This window comes from Typopeltis vanoorti, chromosome 20 (assembly GCF_054136105.1).
Source record: "Typopeltis vanoorti isolate ZY-2024b chromosome 20, IOZ_Tvanoo_1.0, whole genome shotgun sequence".
NCBI classification, from domain to species: domain Eukaryota; kingdom Metazoa; phylum Arthropoda; class Arachnida; order Uropygi; family Thelyphonidae; genus Typopeltis; species Typopeltis vanoorti.
Window position 1 is genome coordinate 4756424 of NC_143568.1, and position 27584 is coordinate 4784007.

Sequence of the window (27584 nt, forward strand, 5' to 3'; positions counted from 1 at the left end):
AAAATATAAATAATAAAAAATCTTCTAAATAAAGCTGTTATACCTTTTTAATTCCTCAGGGAGTAGAAAGAGCTAAGAAGAAATATGGATGGACACTGGCTATCCACAAATCTCTTACTAATAGTGAGCTCAAGCTGTCAAAAAGTTAAGGTGTTTCTGGAGTGAGTGAGTGTATGTGTGGCAGATAATTGCTGCCATCTCATAACCCTAAACCTTTTATGTGTGTATTGTCTGTAATGGTGTGATTTGATTTTTGAGCTGCACGGTTAAAACCCAAATATCATGGAGGATAAAAGCCTTATTTACCTGCCTGCCATTTCCACTGAGCTACATAGCCACTGTATAAATTCTTCCATCATCATTAAATTCCTAATATATATCTCTTAAAGGGCTGTACAAAGTACCATGATATTATTACAAGACTCTCGTATCTGTGGTCTCTAGCATTTGTTTAACTGTTATTTCTAAATCAGCTCTCAGTTCCATTAGCTTAAATTGGCTTGAGATGTCTTGAACAGTTACTAGTTTGGTGTTTTAGCTCTTTCCACATAAATTGATTCTACTGATTCCCAGCCATACCAGCTTTGTCTATTTATATACCGGGTGATCCAAAAGTCACAGAAAAAGTAAAAATTCAATAATTCGAAAAGTATAGACAGTAGCACGATGGGTTTTCACAGAAATGCACAGAAAGACATGGGATTTTTTAATAACGAAAAAAATTTTATTGCCAGAATAGTTACATTTGTCACTGACAGGCGCTGTAGCAGTCCCGGAGCTGCTGCCTGTCACTATTTAAACCATGAGGTATGTAAATTTCAGATGTAGTGAATACTGAAGTTAAACTTTCAGCATTTAACGTTTATTGCTGAAGTTAAATGTTCTGCCAAGGTGAGGCATGTTACTGTTACGAGATAAAGCACTTTTAGTTAAGTTGTATTATCAGAACTCCAAATATGAAAGTGTGGTTTTGCGCACCTATCGTTCGATGCGGGATATTAGAAGTGGAAAGGGACCGATGTCTTGTTCCTCACTGATAACTATGATGAAAAGGATTGAGGACACTGCCAGTTTGGAAGCACGTGCAAGAAGTAGGAGACCAAAAAAAACTATTGCAGTTGTGCACGAGGTCAAACACGAGACCGACACACAATCGGCAGCTTCCGCACATGGGGAATGCAGTGTGCATGAAATTTCAAGACGAACTGGCATTTCGTACTGGACTGTGTAGATATCACTCAAGAGGTAGCCTTATAAAATCCAACACGTACAGGAAAAATAAATAAACAAATAAATAAATAAATAAAAAAAATAAAAAATAAAAAAACAATTTCGAGAGACGTCATGAATTTGCAAATTGGGCTTTTCAACAGATGGAAAACAATGCGCACTGACTGTCAAATGTCCTGTGGACTGATGAGATGCACTTTTCGCTTAATGGAAGTGTAAATAGGCACAATTGCCACATCTGGGCGAGAGAGAACCCACACGTGATTGTGGAAATCCCTTTGCATCAGCCAAAGGTGACAGCATGGTATGACATCATTAATTATAGGCTCCTTTTTCTTTGAGGAAGTCCACAGCGACACATTTCGAACTCTTTCTGTCACAGGTGAGCATTATGCAGCGCTTTTAAGAGACAGCATCATTCCCTCCTTGCAAGAAAGGCAAGCGCTCCAACATTCATGCAGGATGGAGAACCTCCGCACATCACAGGTCCTGTCCACTTGCTGCGATCGACATTTGGCGAAGACCGTGTCCTCAGTCGCTCTTTCTAGCACAAATGGCTGCCAAGATCTCCAGACCTTACACCTTGTGACTTCTGGTTATGGGGCTACTTGAAGTCACAAGTGTACAGAGGTCAGCCGGCTTCAGTGGCCATGGTGAAAGAAGCTATTCGCCATCATGTGACAGGAATTACAGCTGAAATCCTCTTCGATGCTGTGCAGGGTGTCGTGCCACGTCTGACATCTATTCTCATGAATAATGGCCGTCACATTTGTAATCCTAGCTGCGTTGCAAACTGTGCTGTGCCACTGCACAAACTACTGACACAACTGATGTGCCACCTGTCGGTGGCAAATGTTACTATTCTGGTAATAAAATTGTTTGTTATTAAAAAAAAAAAAATCCCGTGGTGTTTAAGGGTCAAAGCTGTATAACTGAGAGGAGACCTCCACATAGCCTTTAAAGGAATGCGGACAACCGACCAGGGCTTCTGACTTAATGTCCAATCCTCACCTTCTTGTGGTGAACCCTCTTGGGTATCTACTTGGATACTGAACGAACAAAGATAGGCTGGTAATTTGGGATTTAGCCGACCAAATTGTATTCTTATTGGTTAAACCAAAATACAAAATGATGGTACAACATGACAAAATTTCATGCCAGCTGGGGCGTCGCCAGGTTAAACAAGGCCCCCGTTGTTTTCGGAAGGGAACAAGAGCGAACAGCGAAAAGTCAGTTACTGGGACAAATCTGAAAACACACCCCAATTCAACATCACCAGAGTTAAAGATCGGTACTATCAACATAAGAAGCCTGAATGGCAAAGAAATGGAGCTAGCTGAGGAATTAGATAAGTACCAGATCGACATAATACGGGTGACTGAAACAAAAAAGACAAAAACTGGTGAGATCTTTCTGAGCAATAAATACAAAATGTTATATTCAGGCAATGACAAAGGAAAAGAAGGAGTAGCCATAGTATTCAACACTAAATACGAGGCTAATCTTCTTGAATGTCAGTCAGTCTCAAGTAGAGTAACGTGGGCAAATATGAGAATGGGGAACTGGACAATGGGACTTATTTGTGCCTATGATCCCACAGAAGGTTCTAATAAGGTAGAAGTGGAGGAATTTTTTGAGGCTTTAGAAAAAGCAACTGACACAATGAAAAAGGAAAAGTTGGTCCTTGTTGGGGATCTAAATAGCAGAGTAGGAAAAGTTTGCGAAACATAGAAAAATAATTTGGGAAAATTTGGAGAAAAGAGCAAAGCTAATAATAACGGCAAATATCTGTTGGATTTCTGTTCAGGACATGGACTGGTTATTACTAACACCATGTTCCAACATAAAAATGTGCACAAATTCACATGGAGTGAAGAGGCAAGGAATAAGAAAAGTCTCATTGACTATGTTATTGTTGATAGTGATGTTTTCTCCCTGGTGCAGGACACTAGAGTGTACAGAGGATTTGAAATTGGAAGTGATCACTATTTAGTCGAGTAGGATAAAATTGAATTTCATCCTGAAAAGAATAACATGTAAGAAAGTTTTAAAGCGAATAACAGTTGAACAGCTCTCAGATGTGAACTGTAGACTAAAATACACAAAGATTATTGAAGAAAAAATGAAAGCGTTTGAAAACAGGAATTGAACCTTGGAGATTCAGTGGCAAGCCTTGAAAGCCCTGCTTGATTCAGCTAGAGAAGCATGTGGTGAAGTTGTCTCTGCAAGGATAGAAAAATCAGAACTCCATGTGGACACAGGAAGTTAAAGAGGCAGTGAAGGAAAAGAAGAAAGCATATCAAAAGTACCTGGCAAATAAGTCTGCTTGTGCTCTTAGAGAATACAGAGATAAATGCAAGAATGCTAAACACTGTGTAAAACTAGCTAAACAAAAGTCACGGAAGGACTTGGGCAAGAATATGTAGGAAATAAATATCAAGAAGGTAGCAAAATATTCTGGAGGTTGTTGAAGAAACTTAGGAATGGAGGAAAGAGTGCTGTAAAAGGAGTTAGAGATGATAAAGGTGACATGAAAACGGGAGAAAAAGATATCCTTGAAGTATGGAGTAATTACTTTGAAAACTGCTAAATGAAACAAGCAGTGATGACAGCACAGTGGTAAAAAACACTGACCAGGCATGCAGTCAGTAACACATATCCATACTTGAAGTAGAAAAGCCATCAAATGCTTGAAATGTGGAAAGGCAGCAGGACTAGATATTCGACCAGAAATGCTGAAGTATGCTGGTATAAGAGTCTTACAGTGGCTGCTCTGCATAGTTCAGAAAGCCTGGACAGAGGGACGAATTCCCGATGATTGGAGTAGAGATCTCATAGTACCCATATATAAAAAGGGAAATAAAACTGAATGTGAGAATTAGAGAGATATTTCCCTACTGAGTGTTCCTTCCTGGCAAGATCTGACTAAATTGAATAACTATGCAAGTATACTTGAGAAACGGTTGAAAAGAATTGTGGAAGAAAAGCTTCGTGAAGAACAAGCTGGATTCAGGCCAAATAGAGGCTGTCAGGATCAGATCTTAACTTTACGACAAATAGTCGAAAAAGCATGGGAATATAACAGAGATCTGTATTTAAGTTTTGTCGATTTGGAAAAGGCATATGACAAGGTGCCAAGAGAGAAGCTATTCAATATGCTACAATTATATGGTGTCAGTGGTGCATTATATCAAGCAATACTTAGTCTTTATTTGAGTTGTAAGTCAGAGTTAGAATTGAAGGAAGCACAGGAAGATGGTTTAATGTTAAATCTGGTGTGAGACCAGGATGTACATTATCCCCTCTGTTATTCATTATCTATATGGATCACATTATGAAGGAATGTGGTATTAAACCTGATATCAAAATTGGAGATGTTAATGTCAGCTCTTTGCTTTATGCAGACGATGTTATACTTCTAAATAAATCCGCTACAAGTCTGCAAGATTCTCTGACTAAATTGAATAACTGTTGTAATAGATATGATATGAAGGTCAGCAATAAAAAGACAAAGACAATGAAAATAGGCAGAATCATTGAAAATGTCAACTGTGTTGTGAATGGAGAATCTCTGGAACAAGTAAAACATTTCAGCTACTTAGGCACGATTTTTAGTGAAGATGGTAAATTAAATATAGAAATAGACAACAGAATCAGCAAAGCTGGTATGGTGCGAAGTCAATTGAATAAATTCATATGGAATAAGAGAGAAATTAGTCAGAACACTAAATTAGCTGTATACAAGACAGTGTTCAAACCAGTTTTAACTTTGGATCTGAAAGCTGGGTCAGAAGCAAAACACTTGACCAAACACTAGAGACTGCAGATATGATAGTCCTGAGAAAGATTATAGGCGTGAACAGATGGCATCAATGGCAATATCATATTAAAAACGAGGATATTAGGTGAGAACTTGACATTGTCAGCATTAGATTAGATTATGAGACAAGTGCTTTAAATTTGTAATTTTTCATGTCAATGCCAGTGCTTTACATCAAAAATTGCATATATCTCATAGGTAGCTCTTTCTTGACTCCTGTTAGTATTTATTTAATGTAGATATATTAAAAACATTATAAAGATGATTTTTAGTTATTAGATATGCTGAAAATCATATTACTAATATCAATCATAAAAGATGTTTGCTGCTAAAGCAGCTTCTCATCTCTTCCATATAAATCCATATGTAACGCACCAAACATTCGCTATCACTGTTTTTCACCCGCAGCCCTATCATACCCTAAAATCACTAGCAATACATATGGATTTAACATTTTAATTGCCTCTAATATTTCTTTCAAATCCCTCTAACAAATAAACAAGACAGAATTAAAAAATAAATAAAATAAAATCATATTTGAATACTTTCAGCGATAAAAAGAAATTAGAAAAGACTTACCCAGCTCTTCCTGTTCTTCCAATACGATGCACATATTCCTCCACATTGCGGGGAAAATCATAGTTAAATATATGCCTAAATATGAAGTGAAGAATAATGACAAATTAATCAAACATGCTCATATGGCCAAGATTTATATATTTATATTTTAATGGTATAAATATAGTTAACCCCAAACAAAGATAAGAACAGCATCAAGTATTTATTTTTTGATGACAGTATGAAAATAATATTACTTCCCATCAACATGGACTCAAATATGATGACAACCACTGATCCGTATGAAGTATTACTAGATTTCTAATAGAGACAGACGTAGTATGTTATTTTAAATAACAGCTTCACACACAAGAAAAAAACTAAATATTTATTACTCCTATATTTTGCTCAGTAAGTCATGAGTTTCATTCAGGTAGAATGCAGAACTGGTAACAACATTTAGGTTATTAATTGTTTCCCAAAATTTAGACATACAGTTTGAGAAGTGGTCGCTGTAAATTGTTTATATTTTATTTATTAATTAATTATCCATCTATACCTGCATTTCTGAACTCTAGTAGTTTCCTCCTAGTGTACAGCTGCAACTGAGATGTGATATTATATACGTGCCGTATGAAGCTCATGACATATTGAACAAAATATATGAGTAATAAATAATATTTAATCCTCTCTTACATGTGCGAAGCCATTATTTTTTTTAAAAAAAATTATGTCTAATGCATATGTCTCTATTAAACATCTAGTAACTTACTAATTATATGAAGAGCCAAAGGCTTCAATTTGGCGACGTGAACTTATTTACTTAAATAAGTTCACGTCGCCGAATTGAAGCCTTTGGCTCTTCATATAATTAGCAATTTATTAGGACACCTTCTTGGCAATTCTTATAGTAGGGTATGTAAGTTCTGTTCGCTACAAACTTGGTATTATCTAAGTGTACTACCTACTCACTGACGAGACCTCAATAAAGGTTGAAACCGGTCTGGGTAGTGACCTTCTCTCATAATGTAGAACAGTAATACAGCTCCTAAGAGCTGGGTTTCACATTATGGGTAAATACCAAGAATAGTGATCTTAGCTTGCTCCACCCGTACTATGAGTTGCCTCAGTGTTGCACTATCCAGGTATTTGCTTGCGCTTGGACTCGCCGAACTTTATATAATTTCTATATTCGGCTATGAAACAATATGGGATGTAATATCCCTTAACTTAAATCTAGTAACTTATTCTTATGCTGATGATTACTGGAGGTCTATCAGAAATTTTGATATGTTACATTAAAGAAGTCATGCTCTTCTTTACTAATAACAATAATATTTCTGAACTTCAAACTATCCTACAAAATAATCTTAGCCCAGAATATTTTGAATTAATCTATAGAATTTTTCTTTCCTTGGCTAAACATGCACACTTAAATTATAAACTGAAGTTGATTTGTAAGTTTAAATTATTAGAACAAAGAAGCCATAGGTTCATTCAGTAACCACCCAATTTTGTCCATATAGTGGGTCATAAATCTAACTAACCATCTTTTTCATCATCATTAGTGTTCTGTCTCTTGACAGGTCCAACTCAGCAGATTCTCTTCCTCCAATTTCCTCCGTCTCCTGCTTCCTCCTCTATTTCCTGATATCTTTTTGTTCCCATTATCATCAAGCATCATTAGTAGTCTTCTTCCTCTTGGTTGCTTTCCTTCAATTTTCCCTTCTATCATTCTTTTCAGTAGGCTGTCTCCCTCTTAATATGTCTCCTATCCAGATATGCTTCCTTCTTCTCATGGTCTTTAGTAAATTCCTTTCTTCTTCAACGCTTTGTAATACTTCTTCATTGGTGATTTTTTCAGTCCACTTTATTTTCTCCATAACCGCATTTCAAATGCCTCCAACATTTTAGCTTCTTTCTTCCTAATTGTCCATGTTTCTGACCCATATAAGGTCATACTCCAAATTTTTGTTAAGTGATGTAGTTCATCTTCGGTATTAGCTAATATTGCTTGATCATCTGCAAATCTAATATTTTGTATTGTTCTTCCTCCAATAGTGATTCCTCTTTTCTCTTCATCAAATGCTTCTGTTATCATTTCTTCTGCAAATATATTGAAGAGCGTCGGTGACAGGCAGCATCCCTGTCTTACACCTCTGCCAATCACACATTTTTTATTTTTTCTACTTTTGTCTTTATTATGGCTGTCTGGTTCATATATAATTCAGCTATTGACCTTCGGTCTCTCCAATCTAAACCTATTTTGAGTAATATTTCCATCAGATTTTCCAATTTCACCATGTCAAATGCTTTTTCAAGGTCGATGAAACATATATAAACTTCATTTATCTAAATTCAGGGATATTACATCCCATATTGTTTCACAACCGAAAAAGAAACTCAAAGAGTTTCAACCCAAATATAGAAACTATATAAAGTTTGGTGAGTCCAAGCGTAAGCAAATACCTGGATAGTGTAACACTGAGGCAACTCATAGTAAAGGTGGAGCAAGCTAAGATCACTATTCTTGGTATTTACCCATAATGTGAAACCCAGCTCCTAGGAGCTGTATTACTGTTCTACATTATGAGAGAAGGTCACTGCCCAGACCGGTTTCAACCTTTATTGAGGTCTCATCAGTGAATAGCTAGACCTAGATAATACCAAGTTTGTAGCGAACAGAGCTTACATACCCTACTATAAGCTCTGTTCGCAACAAACTTGGTATTATCTAGGTCTAGCTACTCACTGATGAGACCTACTCTCATAATGTAGAACAGTAATACAGCTCCTAGGAGCTGGGTTTCACATTATATACAAGAATAGTGATCTCAGCTTGCTCCACCCTTACTATGAGTTGCCTCAGTGTTGCCCTATCCAGGTATTTGCTTACGCTTGGACTCGCCGAACTTTATATAGTTTCTATATAAAGTTTCTATATATATAAGTGGATCGGTGTCGAGGCTAGCTGGTGAACGGACGTGCTATCGGAGAGCTCCTGAGAGATTTGTTTTTTGTTGATTTATTGGTGTTTTGGATTCAATTTAATGGACTTAAGTGTTTAATTTTGGTATATTATTAGAGCTTTATTAACGTGGTTAGTGTACTAAAGTGTTTTATAGCATAATCTATGTCGGGAAGTCGCCGCTAGATGACTTCGTAATGAGTAGTGTTCGTGCAAGCTCCAGATAAGATAAGTATCATTTTCAGTTATCGATACAAATTACTTAATATTGTGTAGTTTTGTTTAGTTTGCCTTGCGTATTTTAGTGCGTCTATTTTTGGTGTGTTATAACGTTTAATTTGACAAAACACGTTACAGATAAATATGGCACCTGTGCGTAGGAAAATGGCAGCCAGTAATGAAGGTTCGCCATCGTTATCAAAGAACGGTAGCATAAAAGAAATGAGTCAGTGTACTAGCTGTGAAATGTACGCTTTGCGGAGTGTGGTCATAGTGTGGTTAGATGATGATAAAGGATTGAATGTGTGTAGAAAATGTAGGGAGAATGCAGAATTGAAGTGTATTTCGGATCGTGAGTGTGATATTTTTGTCAACCTTCAGAATGAAGGAAATAGGGATATGACAAGAAACGGCAAGGTTGTACATGAAAATTGTGAGAGTGTGAATGATAGTATAAATGGTTTCTCAGAGAACAAAAAAGATGAGATAGATGCATTGAGTGAGATCGCGTTGTTGAATAGTGCGATAGAAAGAGCAAAACAGCAGCTAGAGTGCATGAACAAAAGTAGACTGAATGAACCAACCAATAATAAAAGGTATGACAGGAAAAATAGACGTATGAATGTGAACATGAACAAAATGAAGGATAGAGTGCTGTATGGAGACTCGTTAGTACGAGGTGTGTTAGTATAGGATTTGACAAAATCGTACCAACCTGGTGCGACCATAAAGGACGTAACTGCGTCTATTAGAGAGCAAAAGGAAAAGGTGAAAGAAATGATTGTTGTGGCAGGTACAAATGATTTGAAAGGAGATAAAATGGAAATGATAGAAGACCTGAATGAATTGTTTGAGGTAGCAAAAGAAAAGAGTGAGAGAGTTAGAATGATTAGTCTTTTGCCAGGGTATGACAGTGAAATGTTTAAAAGGAGGGCTATAATTGCAAATGACTTTATGCGTGGGTTATGTATGACGAGTGGTGTGGAATTTGTGGATGTGTGGAGCGAGTTTGATGGGCGAAAGGATCTATATAAGATGGATGGCTTGCATTTGAATGGTTACGGTGTAAGAAGACTTGAGAAAGTGTTGCTGAATGTAGTGGATGTGCAAATTCAGGGAAACTAGATTTGTTAGGGGGGTGGGGGGTAGAGATACAGTCCTTATGGAGGCAGTTGAATGTAAGAATGAATATAATATGCCAGAGCAAATAAGGACAACAAATCAGAGTGGGATAGTTAATATAAGGCATCAAGGTAGGGTTGGGGCTAATGGGGGTCTTAAATTCATGTACACTAATACTAGGAGTATTAGGAACAAGAAGGAAGAGTTTTTGGCCATGGTTGGCACTTCCAGACCACAGGTTATAGGTATTAGTGAAACATGGCTGACTGTAGATGATATAACTAGTGGGATTGAATGTGATGGGTATAGTGTGTTCAGGAATGACAGAGAGAATAAAATGGGGGGAGGAGTATTGTTGATGATAGCTGATGAGCTCCAGCCAAGGAGAATAGAAGTTGAATTGCAGGATAGAGAAAAGAGCACATTTGAGGCCATTTGGAGTGAGATTGTGGCTAGCAGAACTAAATATACAATTGGGTGCTGCTATAGACCAGGTGATGGAAAAGATGATGGTGACAGTATGCACAAGCAAATAGAAGAAATGGGTGGAAGGAGGGTGATTATTATGGGAGATTTCAACTATGGTCGCATCGATTGGAGTGAGGAGAGGACACATGGGAGGAAGGAACTGGATTTTATGCGGTTATTAAGGGATAACTATCTGCGACAGCATGTAATGGAAAATACTAGGGGTCAGAGAGTGCTTGACCTAGTAATTACATCTGAGGATTTGGCTGTAACAAATATGACCACATTGCCACCAATCGGTGAGAGTGATCATAGGGTCTTAACTTGGGAGGTGGCTAAAGGTGTAGAATTTTCAATTAAGACAGGGTACATGTGGAATTATCGGGCGGGAAAGTATGACAAGCTTAGGAGTTTGATTGGTTCAGTGCCATGGCATGTACAACTGCAAGGACTAGAAGTTGATAGTGCATGGGAGGTAGTTAAGAAGTGCTTGCATGAAGCAATGGCTGACTGTATACCTAGAGTCCGAATAATAAATCAAGTAGGGGTTAAATGGATGAATAACACCATTAAGCTTGAGTTGCAAAAAAAGAAACAACTATGGAGGGAATTTAAGGAGAAGGGTGACCGGCAGGCACATGAACGGTATAAAGCGCAGGCCAGAAGGGTGACGAGTGTGGTAAGAAAAGCAAAAAGGATTACGAAAGAACATTGGCCATGCAGGCTAAAGAGAATCCTAAACAGTTTTTTAGATATGTAGCAAGTAAAAGGAAAAATGTACATGGCAGATTGATTTTAAAGAATGCCGATGGTAGGGAGGTAACTGAATCAGTTGAGATAGTTGAGTTACTGAGTGAGCACTTTGCAAAAGTATATCATCCAGGTGGTGACATTGCAGAAACGAATAAACCAGTAGATTATACGGGAATTGTGGTTAATGAAGTGGAGGTGAGTAGTCTATTGCATAACCTCAATGTCAATACATCTGTGGGATTGGATGGTATACCAGCTCGTGTTGTACGAGAAGCAGCTAAAGAATTGTCAGTACCCTTGACCATTTTGTTTAATTTGAGTCTCGGGTCTGGGTTAGTCCCGAGCGGGTGGAAAGAGGGGAAAATAGTTCCACTGCATAAAGGTGGTTCCAAGACTGCTGTTGTAAATTACCGACCGATTAGCATATCAGGAATCATTGTCAAGGTCTTAGAGAAAATAGTCAAGAGGAAAATACAAGATTGGATAGAAGAAAATGGGATACTGTATAGGGGACAGCATGGTTTTGTGAAGGGTAGGTCATGCCTCAGTAACTTGCTCACGTATTATAACACAGTGACGGCTGAACTGGATAAGGGTAATGGGTTTACGGTGATTCTGCTGGACCTTGCCAAGGCCTTTGACAGGATTCCACATGGAATTCTAATCAGTAAATTGCAGCATATGGGAATGGACATGGGGTTGGTGAGATGGATAGGAGGGTGGTTGACGGAGAGATATCAGAGAGTGGTTTACTCGGGAGTGGAGTCCACAAGACGGCCTGTGACTAGTGGTGTGCCACAAGGATCTGTTCTTGGACCACTGCTGTTTAATTTGTTCATAAATGATATAGGAAATGATCTGAGAGGAACAGTTCATTTGTTTGCGGATGATGCGAAGTTGGGTAGGGCAATAGTGAATGCAGATGACGTCAAAATTTTGCAGGGTGATTTGGATAGATTGGAGGTCTGGGCTAAGGAGAATGGATGTCAGTTTAATGTGGCAAAATGTAAGGTTATGCACTTTGGGGTGAAAAGATTGGCGGCAGATTACTGCATTGGTGGAACCCTGCTCCAGGAAATTGATGAGGCACGAGATTTAGGAGTGTTGGTAGATAAGGAATTGAAATTTAGGGGACACATTGCAAAAGTGACCAAAACAGCTCATCAAATCACTTGGTTGCTGAGGAATACGTTGACAAGCAGAGACAAGCAGGTTATTGTTCCTCTCTATCGAGCCTTGATAAGACCCCATCTAGACTACTGTGCTCAGATTTGGTCACCTAGGTTTCTTCTTGATGGGGAGGAGGTGGCGAGGATCCAGAGGCAAGTGACCAAGATGATAGCAGGTCTGTGGAATGAACCGTATGAGAACAGGTTGAGGATTTGTGGGTTGCAAAAATTGGTTGATAGGCGGAGGAGGGGAGATATGATTGAGACATTCAAATTACTGAAGGGTTTCTATAAAATTAATTCAGAAGATATTTTTGAGAACAGGGCTGGTTGTGGGAGGACTAGGGGACATCCATGGAAACTGGGCAAAAGTGTGGTTAGTAAAGGTGTTAGAGCTGGGTTCTTTACTTTTAGAGTAGTGAATGAGTGGAATGCGCTCCCTGAGTCTGTAGTGGATGCTGTGACAGTGAATGAGTTTAAGGCGAGGTATGATAGATACTGTATGAATGTCAAATAGTTGTGATGAATATGATTTGGGGCCTCCCTCGATGAGTCTAATGACTCCCTGGAGTTGCCCGTAATAATAGTAATAATAGTAATATATTCGGCATGAAACTCTTTGAGTTTCTTTTTCGGTTGTGAAACAATATGGGATGTAATATCCATTAATTTAAATAATTTTACGTCACCGAATTGAAGCCTTTGGCTCTTCACATATTTAGGAATATATAAACTTCTTTATTTACTTCTATATTCCTTTCGCATATGGTCCTCATTACTCCAATTGCATCTCTGGTTCCTCTGTCTTTTCTAAATCCAAATTGATCACCCCCCAGAAAATACTCCACTCTATTACACAATCGTTGATTTAATATTCTTAGCAGTACTTTGGATGCATGCAAGAGTATGTTTATAGTTCTGTAGTCACTGCACTTAGCAGGATTGCTTTTCTTTTCAATTGGTATAAGAATACTCTGTGAAATCTTTAGGCCATACTCCTGTTTAGTAAATGAGGTTGCAGAGTTTCCATGTTTCTGTTATACCTTTGTTCTCCAGTTGTTTTAGGATTTCACTAGGTATTCCATCCACTCCTCCCATCTTTCCACTTTTTAATTCCTTAATTGTGTTTCTACTTCTCTCTTTAGTATTTCAGGATCTCTTTCTTCTGTTGAGATTTCATTTTGCTCTTCTAATTCAATTTTTGTTGGTCTTTCATTTTTTGCATAAAGTTCTTTGATGTATTCCTTCCATCTTTCACCCTGTATTTCAATATCATAAATCAGTTTTCCTTGCTTATCTTCTAATGGCAGATTTCTTATGCTTTTTTTAATATTTGTAATTTCTTTTGCTTTTTCAAACATTTTATCATATCGCCCCTTTTTTCCATTTCTTCAATTTCTTTACATTCTGTTTTTAACCATTCCTCTCTTGCTTTATCAGTTTCTCTTCTCAGTTCATTATTTAATACTTTGTATTTTCTTCTTCCCTCTTCAGTGTTTACATTTTTCCATCTTCTTTCTTCTATTTTTCTTATCATTTCAGTTGTAATCCAAGGCTTTTTAATTCTTTTCCCTTCCACAAAACTCTCTTCAGCAGCTGTTTCATATATCAGGTTTTTCAGTTGATTCCATTTTGCATTAACTTTCATAGTTTCTTCAGATATATTCTCTTTGTTCCTTATTTTATTTTCCAGTTGTTCTCTGAATTTCCTATCTGCATCTCCTTTAATTTTTCTAGGTTCCACCTTTTCTTGCTTTTACTTTTGTTTATTTTCTTGTATCATATTCTTAATTCCATAACAAGCAAATTATGGTCTGAGTCGATATCAGCTCCTGGATATGTTGATATCTTTTTTACATGTTTTGTATTACCATGTAATCAATCTGGTATCTTGTGATATCACCTGACATTTTCCATGTATATCTTCTTCTCTTTGGAAGTTTAAACCAAGTATTACCAATGATTAGTTTGTGTCTTTTACAAAACTCTATAAGTCTTTCACCTCTCTCATTCCTTTTTCCAAGGCCATATCTTTCTGTTATTCCCTTCTCTACCTTTTCACCTACCACCGAAATCCAGTCTCCCATCCAGATGGTACACCTTTTAGTTCTGTCTTCTTCCATTATCTCTTCTATTTGATTATATATCTCTTCTACTTCATTTTCATCACAGTCATCTGTGTGTGTGTGTGTGTGTGTGTGTGTGTGTGTGTGTGTGTGTGTGTGTGTGTGTGTGTGTGTGTGTGTGTCTGTATAATCATTATGTCCACAGGCTATGCTTTCAGTTTAATCATAATCACCCTGTCACTTTTATATATTATTTTTTCTACTGAATTTTTAACCTTTTCATTCAAACACAAATGCTACTCCATTTTCTCCCCGTGTTCTCTTCCCATCTGACTTCACTTAGACCAACCACGTCCAATTTATTCTTCTCCATTTCTTTCTTCAAGTTCTCTAATTTACCAGCTCTTAACATTGTTCTTACATTCCAAGTTGCAACAAGTATAGTTTCTATCTCATTTTCTCTTGGATGTCTTATTTTCTTCCTATTTTCCTCAATACTTGGGATCCCATTCTCATTGTCAATTTGAGGATTTCGTAGGTTAACGACCTGAGAAGCCTAATTTCTTCTTCTGTCGGGCATGACATCCATCATTTGCCGATAGACCCCATTTTTGCCAGTTGTGGAAACTAAATTTGCCGAGTTCTATCTTTTTACCAATGATGAATTAAGTGTACATCAAAAGGTCAAGATTTAGCTGTAACATCTCATTTACCTCATTCAGACTATGATAGGCGTAGAAAAAGTCATTAGGGAATTACGTACAGATGCTAGCAAGCTAAGTTTTGAGATTGTAGAGATTTTGTATAAAGCTAAACCATCATCATCAAATTCCTGCCATATACCCTCAAGGGGTGTACCAGGATATGATAGTACTACTTGAAAAAAATTACATCATTACTAACTGCCTATCTACAATTTTCCTCCAAATCAGTCTGTTACTTGTCAAGACTCCAGCATTATCAGATCTTATATTTCTATTGTCTAAGGCACTTCGTACCATATCAATCCACCTATATCTTGGTCTTCCTCTGGGTCGTTTTGCTGCCAACCTGGCAGAGAACACTTGTTTTGCTAATCTTTCTTCGCCCATTCTGTTTAAGTGGCCATACCACCTGAGATTAGCTCTGCTAACGCATTCCTGGATGCTGACAATGTCAAGTTCTTTCCTAATATCCTCGTTTTTAATATGATATTGCCATTGATGCCATCTGTTCATGCCTATAATCTTTCTCAGGACTCTCATATCTGCAGTCTTTGGTCAAGTGTTTTACCCAGCTCTCAATCCATAAGTTAAAACTGGTTTGAACACTGTCTTGTATACAGCTAATTTAGTGTTCCAACTAATTTCTCTCTTATTCCATATGAATTTATTCAATTGACTTCCCACCATACCAGCTTGGTTGATTCTGCTGTCTATTTCTATATTTAATTTACCATCTTCACTAAAAATCGTGCCTAAGTAGCTGAAATGTTTTACTTGTTCCACAGGTTCTCCATTCACAACACAGTTGACATTTTCAATGATTCTGCCTATTTTCACTGTCTTTGTATTGCTGACCTTCATACCATATCTATTACAACAGTTACTCGATTTAGTGAGGGAATCTTGCAGACTTGTAGCGGATTTATTTAGAAGTATAACATCGTCTGCATAATGCAAAGATCAGACATTAACATCTCCAATTTTGATATCTTGTTTAATACCACTTTCCTTCATAATGTGATCCATATAGATAATGAATAACAGAGGGGATAATGTACATCCTTGTCTCACATCAGATTTAACATTAAAATATATTCCTGTACTTCCTTCAATTCTAACTGCTGACTTACAACTCAAATAAAGGCTAAGTATTGCTTGATATAATGCCCCATTGACACCATATACCTGTAGCGTATTGAATAGCTTCTCTCTTGGCACCTTTCCAAATCGACAAAACTTAAATACATATTTGTTATATTCCCATGCTTTCTCGACTATTTGTCGTAAAGTGAAGATCAGATCCTGACAGCCTCTATTTCGCCTGAATCCAGCTTTTTCTTCACCCAGCTTTTCATCCACAATTCTTCTAAACCGTTTCTCAAGTACAGGGTGTTCGGGATAAATTTGACAGTTTCGTAAGGAAAAAGAAAATCTTCTTTGTATCTATTAAATTTAATGAATTGACAAAAAAACATTACAGGCAGAGTTAATTACAATACTATCAACAAGATTTACTCAAAATAACCACCATTAGCATCGATCACAGCTTCAATTCTGCTTCGGAACCTCGAACAAGCTGATGCTACAGTCTCCCTGGGAAGGGCCGCAAAAACGGTTTTAATTTTATCCATTAACTGGGCTTTTGTATTACTGGAAGTGCGATTGGTGTCTTTTTCAACTGCGCCCCATACAAAATAATCCATGGGGTTAAGGTCTGGGGAGTTTGGAGGCCAAACATTTGGACTGGTGAAGTCGTAGAAATTTTCAGACAACCATTTTTGACTTTTCCCAGAGGTGTGGCAAGGGGCCGAATCCTGCTGCCATACATACGGCCTACCATTGGCTACCCTTGTTATCCAGGGCTTGACTACAGTTAGCAACTCCACGAACAAAGCCCGAATTCCAATGCCAGGGTTCTTCAACACCTGTTCCTGCAGATTTGCGAGGAATTCTGCTGTACGAACGCAATCAGATCGTCTGCTAGGGATCTTTCTTCTTGCTACATCCTCGTAGTCACCATTGCAAGTCTCTAGTTCATGCCTGATTGTTTTTACTGTATTCAGGGAGCATTGGGCAGCAGTCGTAATATCCTTATTTTGATGGCGGGCACGAATCATCATGATACAAGTTATTCTCTTCCATGATTCAGGTGGGTTCCAGCTATCCATCCTTTCTGACATCTTGTATATGAATGAAGAAGGGTCCAAACTTTTAAATGAAGAGAAGTGTGTGTTAATACATGTAACTTACGGAAAAATATAATTAATTATAAATATGTCAAATTTATCCCGAACACCCTGCATACTTGCATAGATCTTGCCAGAAACACTCAGTAGGAAAATACCTCTCTAATTCTCACATTCAGTTTTATTTCCGTTTTTATATATGCGTACTATGAGAGCTCTACTCCAATCATTGGGAATTCGTCCCTCTGTCCAGGCTTTCTGAACTATGCAGAGCAGCCACTGTAAGACTTTTATACCAGCATACTTCAGCATTTCTGGTTGAATATCTACTCCTGCTGCCTTTCCACATTTCAAGCCTCTGATGGCTTTTTCTACTTCAAGTATGGATATGTATTCTTGACTGCATGCCTTGTCAGTGTTTTTTTACCAATGTGCTGTCATCACTGCTTGTTTCATTTAGCAATTTTTCAAAGTAATTACTCCATACTTCAAGGATATCTTTTTCTCCTGTTTTCATGTCACCTGTATCATCTCTAACTCCTTTTACAGCACTCTTTCCTCCATTCCTAAGCTTCTTCAACAACCCCCAGAATATTTTGCCACCTTCTTGATATTTATTTTCTATATTCTTGCCACAGTCCTCCCATGACTTTTGTTTAGCTAGTTTTACACAGTGTTTAGCATTCTTGCAATTATCTCTGTATTCTCTAAGAGCACAAGCTGCCTTATTTGCCAGGAACTTTTGATACTTTCTTCTTTTCCTTCACTTCCTCTTTAACTTCCTGTGTCCACCATGGAGTTCTAATTTTTCTATCCTTGCAGACAACTTCACCACATGCCTCTCTAGCTGAATCAATCAGGGCTGTCTTCAAGGCTTGCCACTGAATCTCCAAAGTGTGATTCCTGTTCTCAAACTCTTTCATTTTTTCTTCAATAATATTTGTGTATTTTAGTCAACAGTTGACATCTGAGAGCTGCTCAACTTTTATTCACTTTAAAACTTTCTTACATGCTATTCTTTTCAATATGAAATTCAGTTTTATCCTGCTCAAGACTAACTAGTGATCACTTCCAATTTCAAATCCTCTGTACACTCTGGTGTCATGCACCAGGGAGAAAACATTACTATCAACAATAACATGGTCAATGAGACTTTTCTTATTCTTTGCCTCTTCTCTCCATGTGAATTTGTGCACATTTTTATGTTGAAACATGGTGTTAGTAACAACCAGTCCATGTCCTGAGCAGAAATCCAACAGATATTATTATTATTAGCTTTGCTCTTTTCTCCAAATTTTCCCAAAATATTTTTGTATGTCTCACAATCATTTCTTACTCTGCTATTTAGATTCCCAACAAGGACCAACTTTTCCTTTTTCATTGTGTCAGTTGCTTTTTCTAAAGCCTCAAAAAATTCCTCCACTTCTACCTTAGTAGAACCTTCTGTGGTACAATAGGCACAAATAAGTCTCATTGTCCAGTTCCCCATTCTCATATTTGCCCACATTACTCTACTTGAGACTGACTGCCATTCAAGAAGATTAGCCTCGTATTTTGTGTTGAATACTATGGCTACTCCTTCTTTTCCTTGATTGTCATTGCCTGAATACATTTTGTATTTATTGCTCAGAAAGATCTCACCAGTTTTTGTCTTTTTTTGTTTCAGTCACCCATATTATGTCAATCTGGTACTTATCTAATTCCTCAGCTAGCTCCATTTCTTTGCCATTCAGGCTTCTTATGTTGATGGTACCGATCTTTAACTCTGGTGATGTTGAGTTGGGGTGTGTTTTCAGATTTGTTCCAGTAGCTGACTTTTTGCTGTTTGCTCTGGTTCCCTGGCGAAAACAACGGGGGCCTTGTTTAACCGGGTGATGGTACAAAAAATAATGGTACAACATGAAATTCTGTCATGTTGTACCATCATTTTTTATTTTGGTTTAACCAATAAGAATACAATTTGGTCGGCTAAATCCCAAATTGCCAGCCCATCCTCGTTCGTTCAGTATCCAAGTAGATACCCAAGAGGGTGCACCACGAGAAGGTGAGGATTGGACATTAGGTCAGAAGCCCTGGTCGGTTGTCTGCATTCTTTTAAAGACTATGTCGAGGTCTCCTCTCAGTTATACAGCTTTGACCCTTAAGCACCCCTAAAGCTAAACCTCCTCCTATAAATATTTCTATACCTGAAATACAAGCTTTCCAATCTTTATGCTGAAATAATAACATTGTAATAAAATCTGACAAAGGAAATGCAATGGTACTCATGGATATTACTGATTATAATCGCAAACTCAATGTTTTATTGCAGGATAGCTCTACTTATAATATAAATGACAGATCCTATGCAAAGCCAGCTAAACAAATTGAATAAATTATTAGATCAAACATATTCCTTAGATGCTAATACTATTAAAAAGTTGAGGATTCATCATGCTCAACCCCCCCCCCCCCCGCCACATATTTATGACCTTCCTAAAATGCACAAATCTGGATATCCATTACATTGAATAGTTGATTGAACAGGATCTTCTACTTATTATTTGGCAAAATATCCTTCAAGACTTCTACAAAACTTAACTGAAAAAAACCACTTCTATCAAAAATAGTTTTGGCATCAAAGAAGATCTTCAAAAGTCTGATATGATGGTTTCCACTGTTTACAAATATACCACTTCAAGAAACTTTACAGCTTTTACAAGTAGATTTTCCTGATGACATTGTCAAATGATTCAAGTTTACTATCAAATGCCAGTTATTTTACTTGGCATAATAAATTATTTCAACAGACTGAAGGAATTGTTATGGGTAGTCCTATATTACCTACTTTGGCTGATTATTTTATGGTGCATTTAGAAGATCAGATTTCTAACACCATCTCTCCTTGCCCTCGCATTTGGTTGAATTTTAAGGATGGCATCTTTACAATCTGGCCAAAACACTAAATTAACTTTATTTCTAATCCAAGTCAGGTTAAATCTATAGATGGGTAAAGGGACAGATAATCTGTTAACTTCTATATAGATCAAAGACAGAACTTGTTAAGCCATTGCACACATTCCAGTTATCAGGGTATTGATCTCACACCAGAATTCTCTAACACCTAAAGATATTCACATACAATTCATGACCATGGAGAGATTTGAATACATATATTGTTAGATTTAGAGTGAATCTTCACTTTCAATCCAAATGGATCAATTAAAATACTTTGGTGTGCAGTTAAATGTTCATCAAATGCAATTTGCACACAAAAAGTTGCATCAGCTATATATACTTATAGACAAAAATAGTATTTAATGATACATATTTTCTAATCATTATAAACACCTCCCCCCCACACACACACGCATGCATGCATGCACAAATTTTGAATGGACAATAAAAACCATTATCATTTTAACTGGACCAGTAAATAACATGAAATAACTGTCTGCTATAAGGCTATTTTGATTAACATGCTGTCAGAACACAAACTCACGTTATGTCTTCAATGTCAAGTCCTCGAGATGCAACATCTGTGGCAACTAAAATCCTTACTATTCCTCTTCTCAAATCTTCAAGTGCTTGCTCACGATCACCCTGATCCCTGTAAATAAACATTATATAACTAAGGAAATTAACAAGTAAAACAAACATTCAAATGAGATTTATTTATTATTTATTTATTGATAGTGGGTATAAACCACTTAACATCTGGCAATTATTGAATTCTCCTGCTAGTTCCAGTTCTTTTCCATTGATGCTTATGTTGATGGTGCCAACCTTGAACGCTGATGTTGAATTACAATTGTTCTGGAATTTATTTCAGCAGCTGACTTTTTTTTTTTGCTGTTTACCCTGGTTCACTGACATACACAATGGGTACCTTGTTTAACTCAGTGATGCCCCAGTTAGATTGAAATTGTGTGATGTTGTACTAAATTAGCATTTTCATTATGGTTTAAAACCAATAAAATACAATTTGGTTAGCTAAATCCCAAACTACCAGCCCATCATCCATTCAGCATCCAGGTAAATATCTAACAAGGTGCACCAAGAGAAGGTGAGGATTGATTAGGTCAGAAGACCTGGTCAGTCCTTAGCATTCCATGAAGAGCTAGGTGGAAGTCTCCTCCCAGTTATCCAGCTTTGATCCTTAAGTATATCTTAAATATATTTTTTTTATGTGACTCCCTCCTATGAATGGTTTTAATATGTATAGTGCATCAGTACTGTGGAAGGGCTAAGTAATTTTTTTCTTTTTTTTTTTTATAAATCCCTCTCCCCACATTACCATGTCTTGAAAACTTTTTCAAGCCATTTTCAGGCCTCCAAATTCATCTACCACCAGATGTCCAAATATACTGACCTGCCACATAATAAATTTAGTTTAGTCCTTTATCCAAGTGTAAGCAAACAAAGTTTGCACCTGAAGTATCCTCAAGACTGAGGCAACTCGTGGTAAAGGTGGACCAAGCTCTCATCACTACTTGTCTTAGTATCTCCAATAATGCAAAGCACATCTCCTTGCGGACATGTATAATGCTATGCATTAAGGGAATAATTTGGGGCAAACTACTCCAAAATAAAATAGTCTATTATAATTCAAATGTTTAATTTATACATTCATTATAAAAGATTGAGGGGCGACCTTTAATTGCTTTTAGATGAGGGAAGAAAAGAAAGAGGGTAAAAGAGAGCTATGTAACACAGAAAGATCATCTAGTGTTCTATTTATCCCATTAATCTGTGGATATTAATTTAACTTAATACCTCATTAGCAGTGTGTGTGTGTGCCTTCAGTAGACTAACATACAAGGTTTATGTATACTTTTATACTGAATAAAAAGAAATATCCCAAATGAGAGGAAAGAGTTGTTGAAATCGTAGAAATCAATACATCCAGTTTATGGAACTGTACAAAAATGCAGGTGAAAAATTTAATGCGAGTTTTCTGAAAGGACTGGATTTCTCAAAAAACTCTAAACTCTTGGGAAAAAAGTAGTGATTATCCCAATAAAAGATGACTGCAATAACCATAGAGGAATTAGTGTGCTAAATGCAGGGTACAAAATATATACAGGAATATTAAAAGAGAAACTAAGCAGTAATGTAGAAAATAAACTATTAGAAGAACAGAATGGCTGCTCAAAAAGCTGATCTTGCATAGACTCAATTTTCACTCTAAAAAATTTATTGAAAAGCAAAGAGAATTTCAAAAAGAAACACAGAAAGATCATCTAGTGTTCTACAGGGTGTTCGGGATAAATTTGACATATTTATAATTAATTATATTTTTCCGTAAGTTACATGTATTAACACACACTTCTCTTCATTTAAAAGTTTGGACCCTTCTTCATTCATATACAAGATGTCAGAAAGGATGGATAGCTGGAACCCACCTGAATCATGGAAGAGAATAACTTGTATCATGATGATTCGTGCCCGCCATCAAAATAAGGATATTACGACTGCTGCCCAATGCTCCCTGAATACAGTAAAAACAATCAGGCATGAACTAGAGACTTGCGTGACTACGAGGATGTAGCAAGAAGAAAGATCCCTAGCAGACGATCTGATTGCGTTCGTACAGCAGAATTCCTCGCAAATCTGCAGGAACAGGTGTTGAAGAACCCTGGCATTGGAATTCGGGCTTTGTTCGTGGAGTTGCTAACTGTAGTCAAGCCCTGGATAACAAGGGTAGCCAATGGTAGGCCGTATGTATGGCAGCAGGATTCGGCCCCTTGCCACACCTCGAGGAAAAGTCAAAAATGGTTGTCTGAAAATTTCTACGACTTCACCAGTCCAAATGTTTGGCCTCCAAACTCCCCAGACCTTAACCCCATGGATTATTTTGTATGGGGCGCAGTTGAAAAAGACACCAATCGCACTTCCAGTAATACAAAAGCCCAGTTAATGGATAAAATTAAAACAGTTTTGCGGCCCTTCCCAGGGAGACTGTAGCATCAGCTTGTTCGAGGTTCCGAAGCAGAATTGAAGCTGTGATCGATGCTAATGGTGGTTATTTTGGAGTAAATCTTGTTGATAGTATTGTAATTAACTCTGCCTGTAATGTTTTTTTGTCAATTCATTAAATTTAATAGATACAAAGAAGATTTTCTTTTTCCTTACGAAACTGTCAAATTTATCCCGAACACCCTGTATTTATCCCATTAATCTGAGGATATTAATTTAACTTAATACCTCATTAGCAGTGTGTGTGTGTGTGTGTGTGTGTGTGTGTGCATGACTTCAGTTGACTAACATACAAGTTTTATGTATACTTTTATACTGAAGAAGGTGAGGATATTATAATAGACATATAATAAAATTAATAGGCAAAAGTTATTTAAAATATTAATCAATCTAAATATATCAAATCAGGTCTTACAGTCTATTCAAGAAATACACAGAGGAAATAAAATAGGTCTAATTAGAACAAACACCAGAATGAAAAGACATCAAGAGTACAGCAAGGATGTACTCTATCACCTCTGCTTTTTAATATATATATAATTATAACAACCTGGAAACAGCATAACCCATTTGGCATACAAATAAAGATAGATACACTATTATTTGCAGATGATCAAATTGTATTAACTATATCAGAAGATGATTTACAAAGGTCAGCAAAATCGTTAAATGAAATTTCAAAACAATGTAATATGAGACTATCAAAAGTAAAGACAAAAATAATGGCTTTCAAAAAAGAAAACTCAATAAGAAGTAAAATACTGATAGATAATAAAATATTAGAACAACTAACTTTCAAATACCTGGGAAGTGACTTGTCACATGAAGACATTAAAATAAAAATTTTTTGAAGTAAATGGAATATTAAATAATATATTTTAAGTCATACTTGATACAAAAATACACCAGAATCAGACTATATAGAAGTGAAACATGGACGATGAAAAAAGCAGAATGAAAAACAGATCAAACAGCAGAAATGAAATTTCTCCGAAAAACAGTTGGATATACCAAGTTGGACCATAAAACAAATGAAGTAATTCTAGTTACAATTCCTGAACATACAACAAATTAATCACTAATTAAGTAAATATAAAAAAAAAAAAAAAAAGGTTAGAACATCTAAATTGAAACAGAGGCAATAGCAGACTGCCAAAAACACTGTACGAATATAAAATAAACAGAAAATAAACATCACATAAATAAACACAAGAAAACAAAAATAAACAATTGCTTTCTTGGGAGACCAAGAAAGCAATTGCATGAGACCAGAACAGGCCATGATAAAATTCATGATAGGAAGAAGATTTCATGCATCTCTTTGGTATGTTAAAAATAAGTATCTTTCAAAAGAAATCATATATAACTTAAAGAAAAAATTAATTTTCACTATTAATTTCACCTTTAAATCTAAAATCATAATTCATTATAGTGGAAAGTGCGCTTATGGCATTCCATTAAAATAACAATGATGCTATGAGACTCTGTCCAGGACTTTCCAGTAGTTTGTTACAGTGTGGTCTGATGGTGGTGGTGCACTAGACACACACACCACCATCAAAAATATACTGTGCTGCAATAGTGAGATGACTACATTTAATGTGAATTTTTGCCATATCTCAAGTATTGTAAAAATTATATGAACTAATGAAAAAGATGTATAAACCAAATATACTGAATATACATCAATGCTCACTGTTATGAATTAATATGTTTGCAATGGTTAATTTATGCCACTAGGTAAAGGATTATGTATAATGGCCGATATTAAGAAACAAAAACATGGCTTAATATTAAGAAACAATCTTAACTCATCTTTCTTACCTATCTCCGTGTATTGACTGGCATTCAATTCCTTTAAGTGCTAGATCACTTGATAAATCATCTGCACTACAAAGAAAGAAAGTATATTTTTATGCTCAAAAGTTTAAGTCAAATAATGTTAACATATATATTAATTAATACTGAATAATGAATTATTTGATACCTCCAGGGAGTCCATAGACTCACTGAGGGAGGGCACCTGCTCTACAACTCTGTCTCCATCAATGCCAACCACCACCACTAGTATTTCCACAGACAATCACAAACATCCATGCCCACAGTGGGATTCAAACCCGCAGCCTTTTGGCTGGAGAGCGGATACGCTAACCACTCGGCCAGGCACATATTTAATAATGATAATTTAATAACGAATATCATCCACATTAATAAGTTTGTTTTCTCCAACATTTAAAAACCTTTAAAAGCTGGAGAAAAGAATACATAGGTGAAGCATGGGATATTGGATGGATCATCTTCAAATTTTGAAACTAAGGCTGGGATACCACAGGGAACACTGATTCACCTACTCCCTTCCACATATATAAACTCCAGTCCATAGTTTGCCAAGGACAGTATACTGCACATCTTTCTTATTTGACAAATATTGCACTGAACAAACGAACAGAACTTCTAGAATGTTTACTTCTACATTCTTTAACTGCAATCTCCAAACTAAACTTCAGTGATTCTGATAACTCTGTTAACTTCAATTCTTAAAAAAAAAAAACTCAATAATTTATCACAAAAATTAACTTTTTTTTAAATTTAATCCCCACATACTAAAGCAATGGTTCTTAACCTGGGCGATGGTGCCCCCCCCCCCCCCCAGGCACTGTGAACGCTGAAGGGGTGATAAGCATTTTAATATTAATAATATAATAAAAACAAAAAATTCCGTACTTAATCTAGCATCCCTATTTTTATTGCATTTATGATAACACTGTTCAGAATATTGTATGTCTGGCAAGACTGTTCAAATTTATTCATTACTTTACTTATTTTTTTAGAATTTTTACATCGAAAGTTAAGTAACTGGGCCACTGAATTTTTCTACAGTGAAAGTAATTAATTTGGACTATTTTTAGCAGAATCCGCTACTTTTATAAGATTTATCCCAACCCTTGATTGCAGTTTACATCTAGCCTGTGGTATCGTGAGGTGCACTTCTTTGATATCGTGTAGCACTGTAGCGCATTAAAATTAGTGAAAAAAGAAAGTGTTGTCAATTCAAGTGGATATTTAAAATATGGAGTTATTCCATTTATAAATAATGAGCAGTTACCAATGTGCTCAATACGTGAAAAGCTTTCTCAAGCAAAGGAATGAAGTCTTCAAGAATGATTGAGCACTTAAGAACAAAGCATCCAAATAAAGCAAAAAAAGATGGAGTACTTTTGCAAATTAAAGACTAAATTTAAAAATCATCCTGGACTTAAGAGAGCAGATACGCTTCAAAAAACCCCATAAAACTAGACTTATCATTGTACTAAAAAAAAAAAAAAAGTTAAAATCGCATTGAAACAATGCGAGCTGCATGCAAAAAGGGTTGGTTGCAGTACAAAGTAACCAACAAGAGAAGGGACTTGTGTCTTACAAACTTTAAAAATTAATTGCGAAATGTGGAAAGCCGCATACTATTGGCAAAACTCGTTTGACTGGCTATCAATGAAGTTTTAGATAAAAAGTAATATGACGTCAATTCCTCTCAGCAATAGTTCAGTATCAACAAGAATCGACGAAATGGCAAGAGACATTGAAAAAAAAAAACTTTGTGATGATTTAAAAACCATAGAATTTTCTTTACAACTTGATGAGAGAACTTTACATGACAATGAAGCTTTGTTAATGGACTATGTGCATTATATAAATACTAATGAAGAAATTCTTGAAGAGTTTCTATTTGCTGAACAACTGAAAATCAACACAAAAGGTTCTACAATTTTTAAGGTTGTTAAATACTTTATTAATGCTAAAAAAATTCCTCTCACACATTATTGTGTATGCAATTGATGGAGCACCAGCTATGATTGGATGCCATCATGGATTTATGTGGTGAATTAAATTATAGCACATTTAAAAGAAGCAGTTCCAAATATCTTAACAATTCACTGCATTCTTCATAGTCAGCACTTAGTTGCAAAACATCTTAGTGGGAGACTATAAGATTTTGGATGATGTTATTCAAGCAGTGAATAAAATAAAAACCCAGTCATTGAATACCTGTATTTTTCGTGAACTTTGTCATGAAAATGAAGAATTTGAGCATCTTTTGCTTCACAATGAAATCAGATGGCTCTCAAATGGAAACTATCCACAATGCTTTAATGACCTCTATGATACTGTTTTTGAATTTCTTAATTCATTTGATGAGAACGTGTGTAATGTTCTAAAAAAGGAGAAGGTTGATAAACATATCTTTCTGATATTTTCACCAAATTAAATGAGGTTAACATCAAATTGCAGGGAAGCAACATGAATCTTATTAAAGCAAAGAGAATTATAAATGCTTTTATCAGCAAAGTATTGCAAGACGAGATTT

The 27584-nt window shown here is 36.3% G+C and overlaps 1 protein-coding gene across 1 annotated transcript in view; it reads right to left on the minus strand.

Moving 5' to 3' along the window:
* Positions 1–27584, minus strand: part of LOC150095203 (putative ATP-dependent RNA helicase DDX43) — a 282514-nt gene that overhangs the window by 33410 nt on the left and 221520 nt on the right. The window contains exons 16-18 of the mRNA XM_090409697.1: positions 25046–25111; positions 20745–20852; positions 5630–5704 (exon numbers count right to left, since the gene is read on the minus strand). Of these exons, the coding sequence (XP_090265823.1) occupies positions 5630–5704; positions 20745–20852; positions 25046–25111 (249 nt within the window). The remainder of the gene's footprint in view (positions 1–5629; positions 5705–20744; positions 20853–25045; positions 25112–27584) is intronic.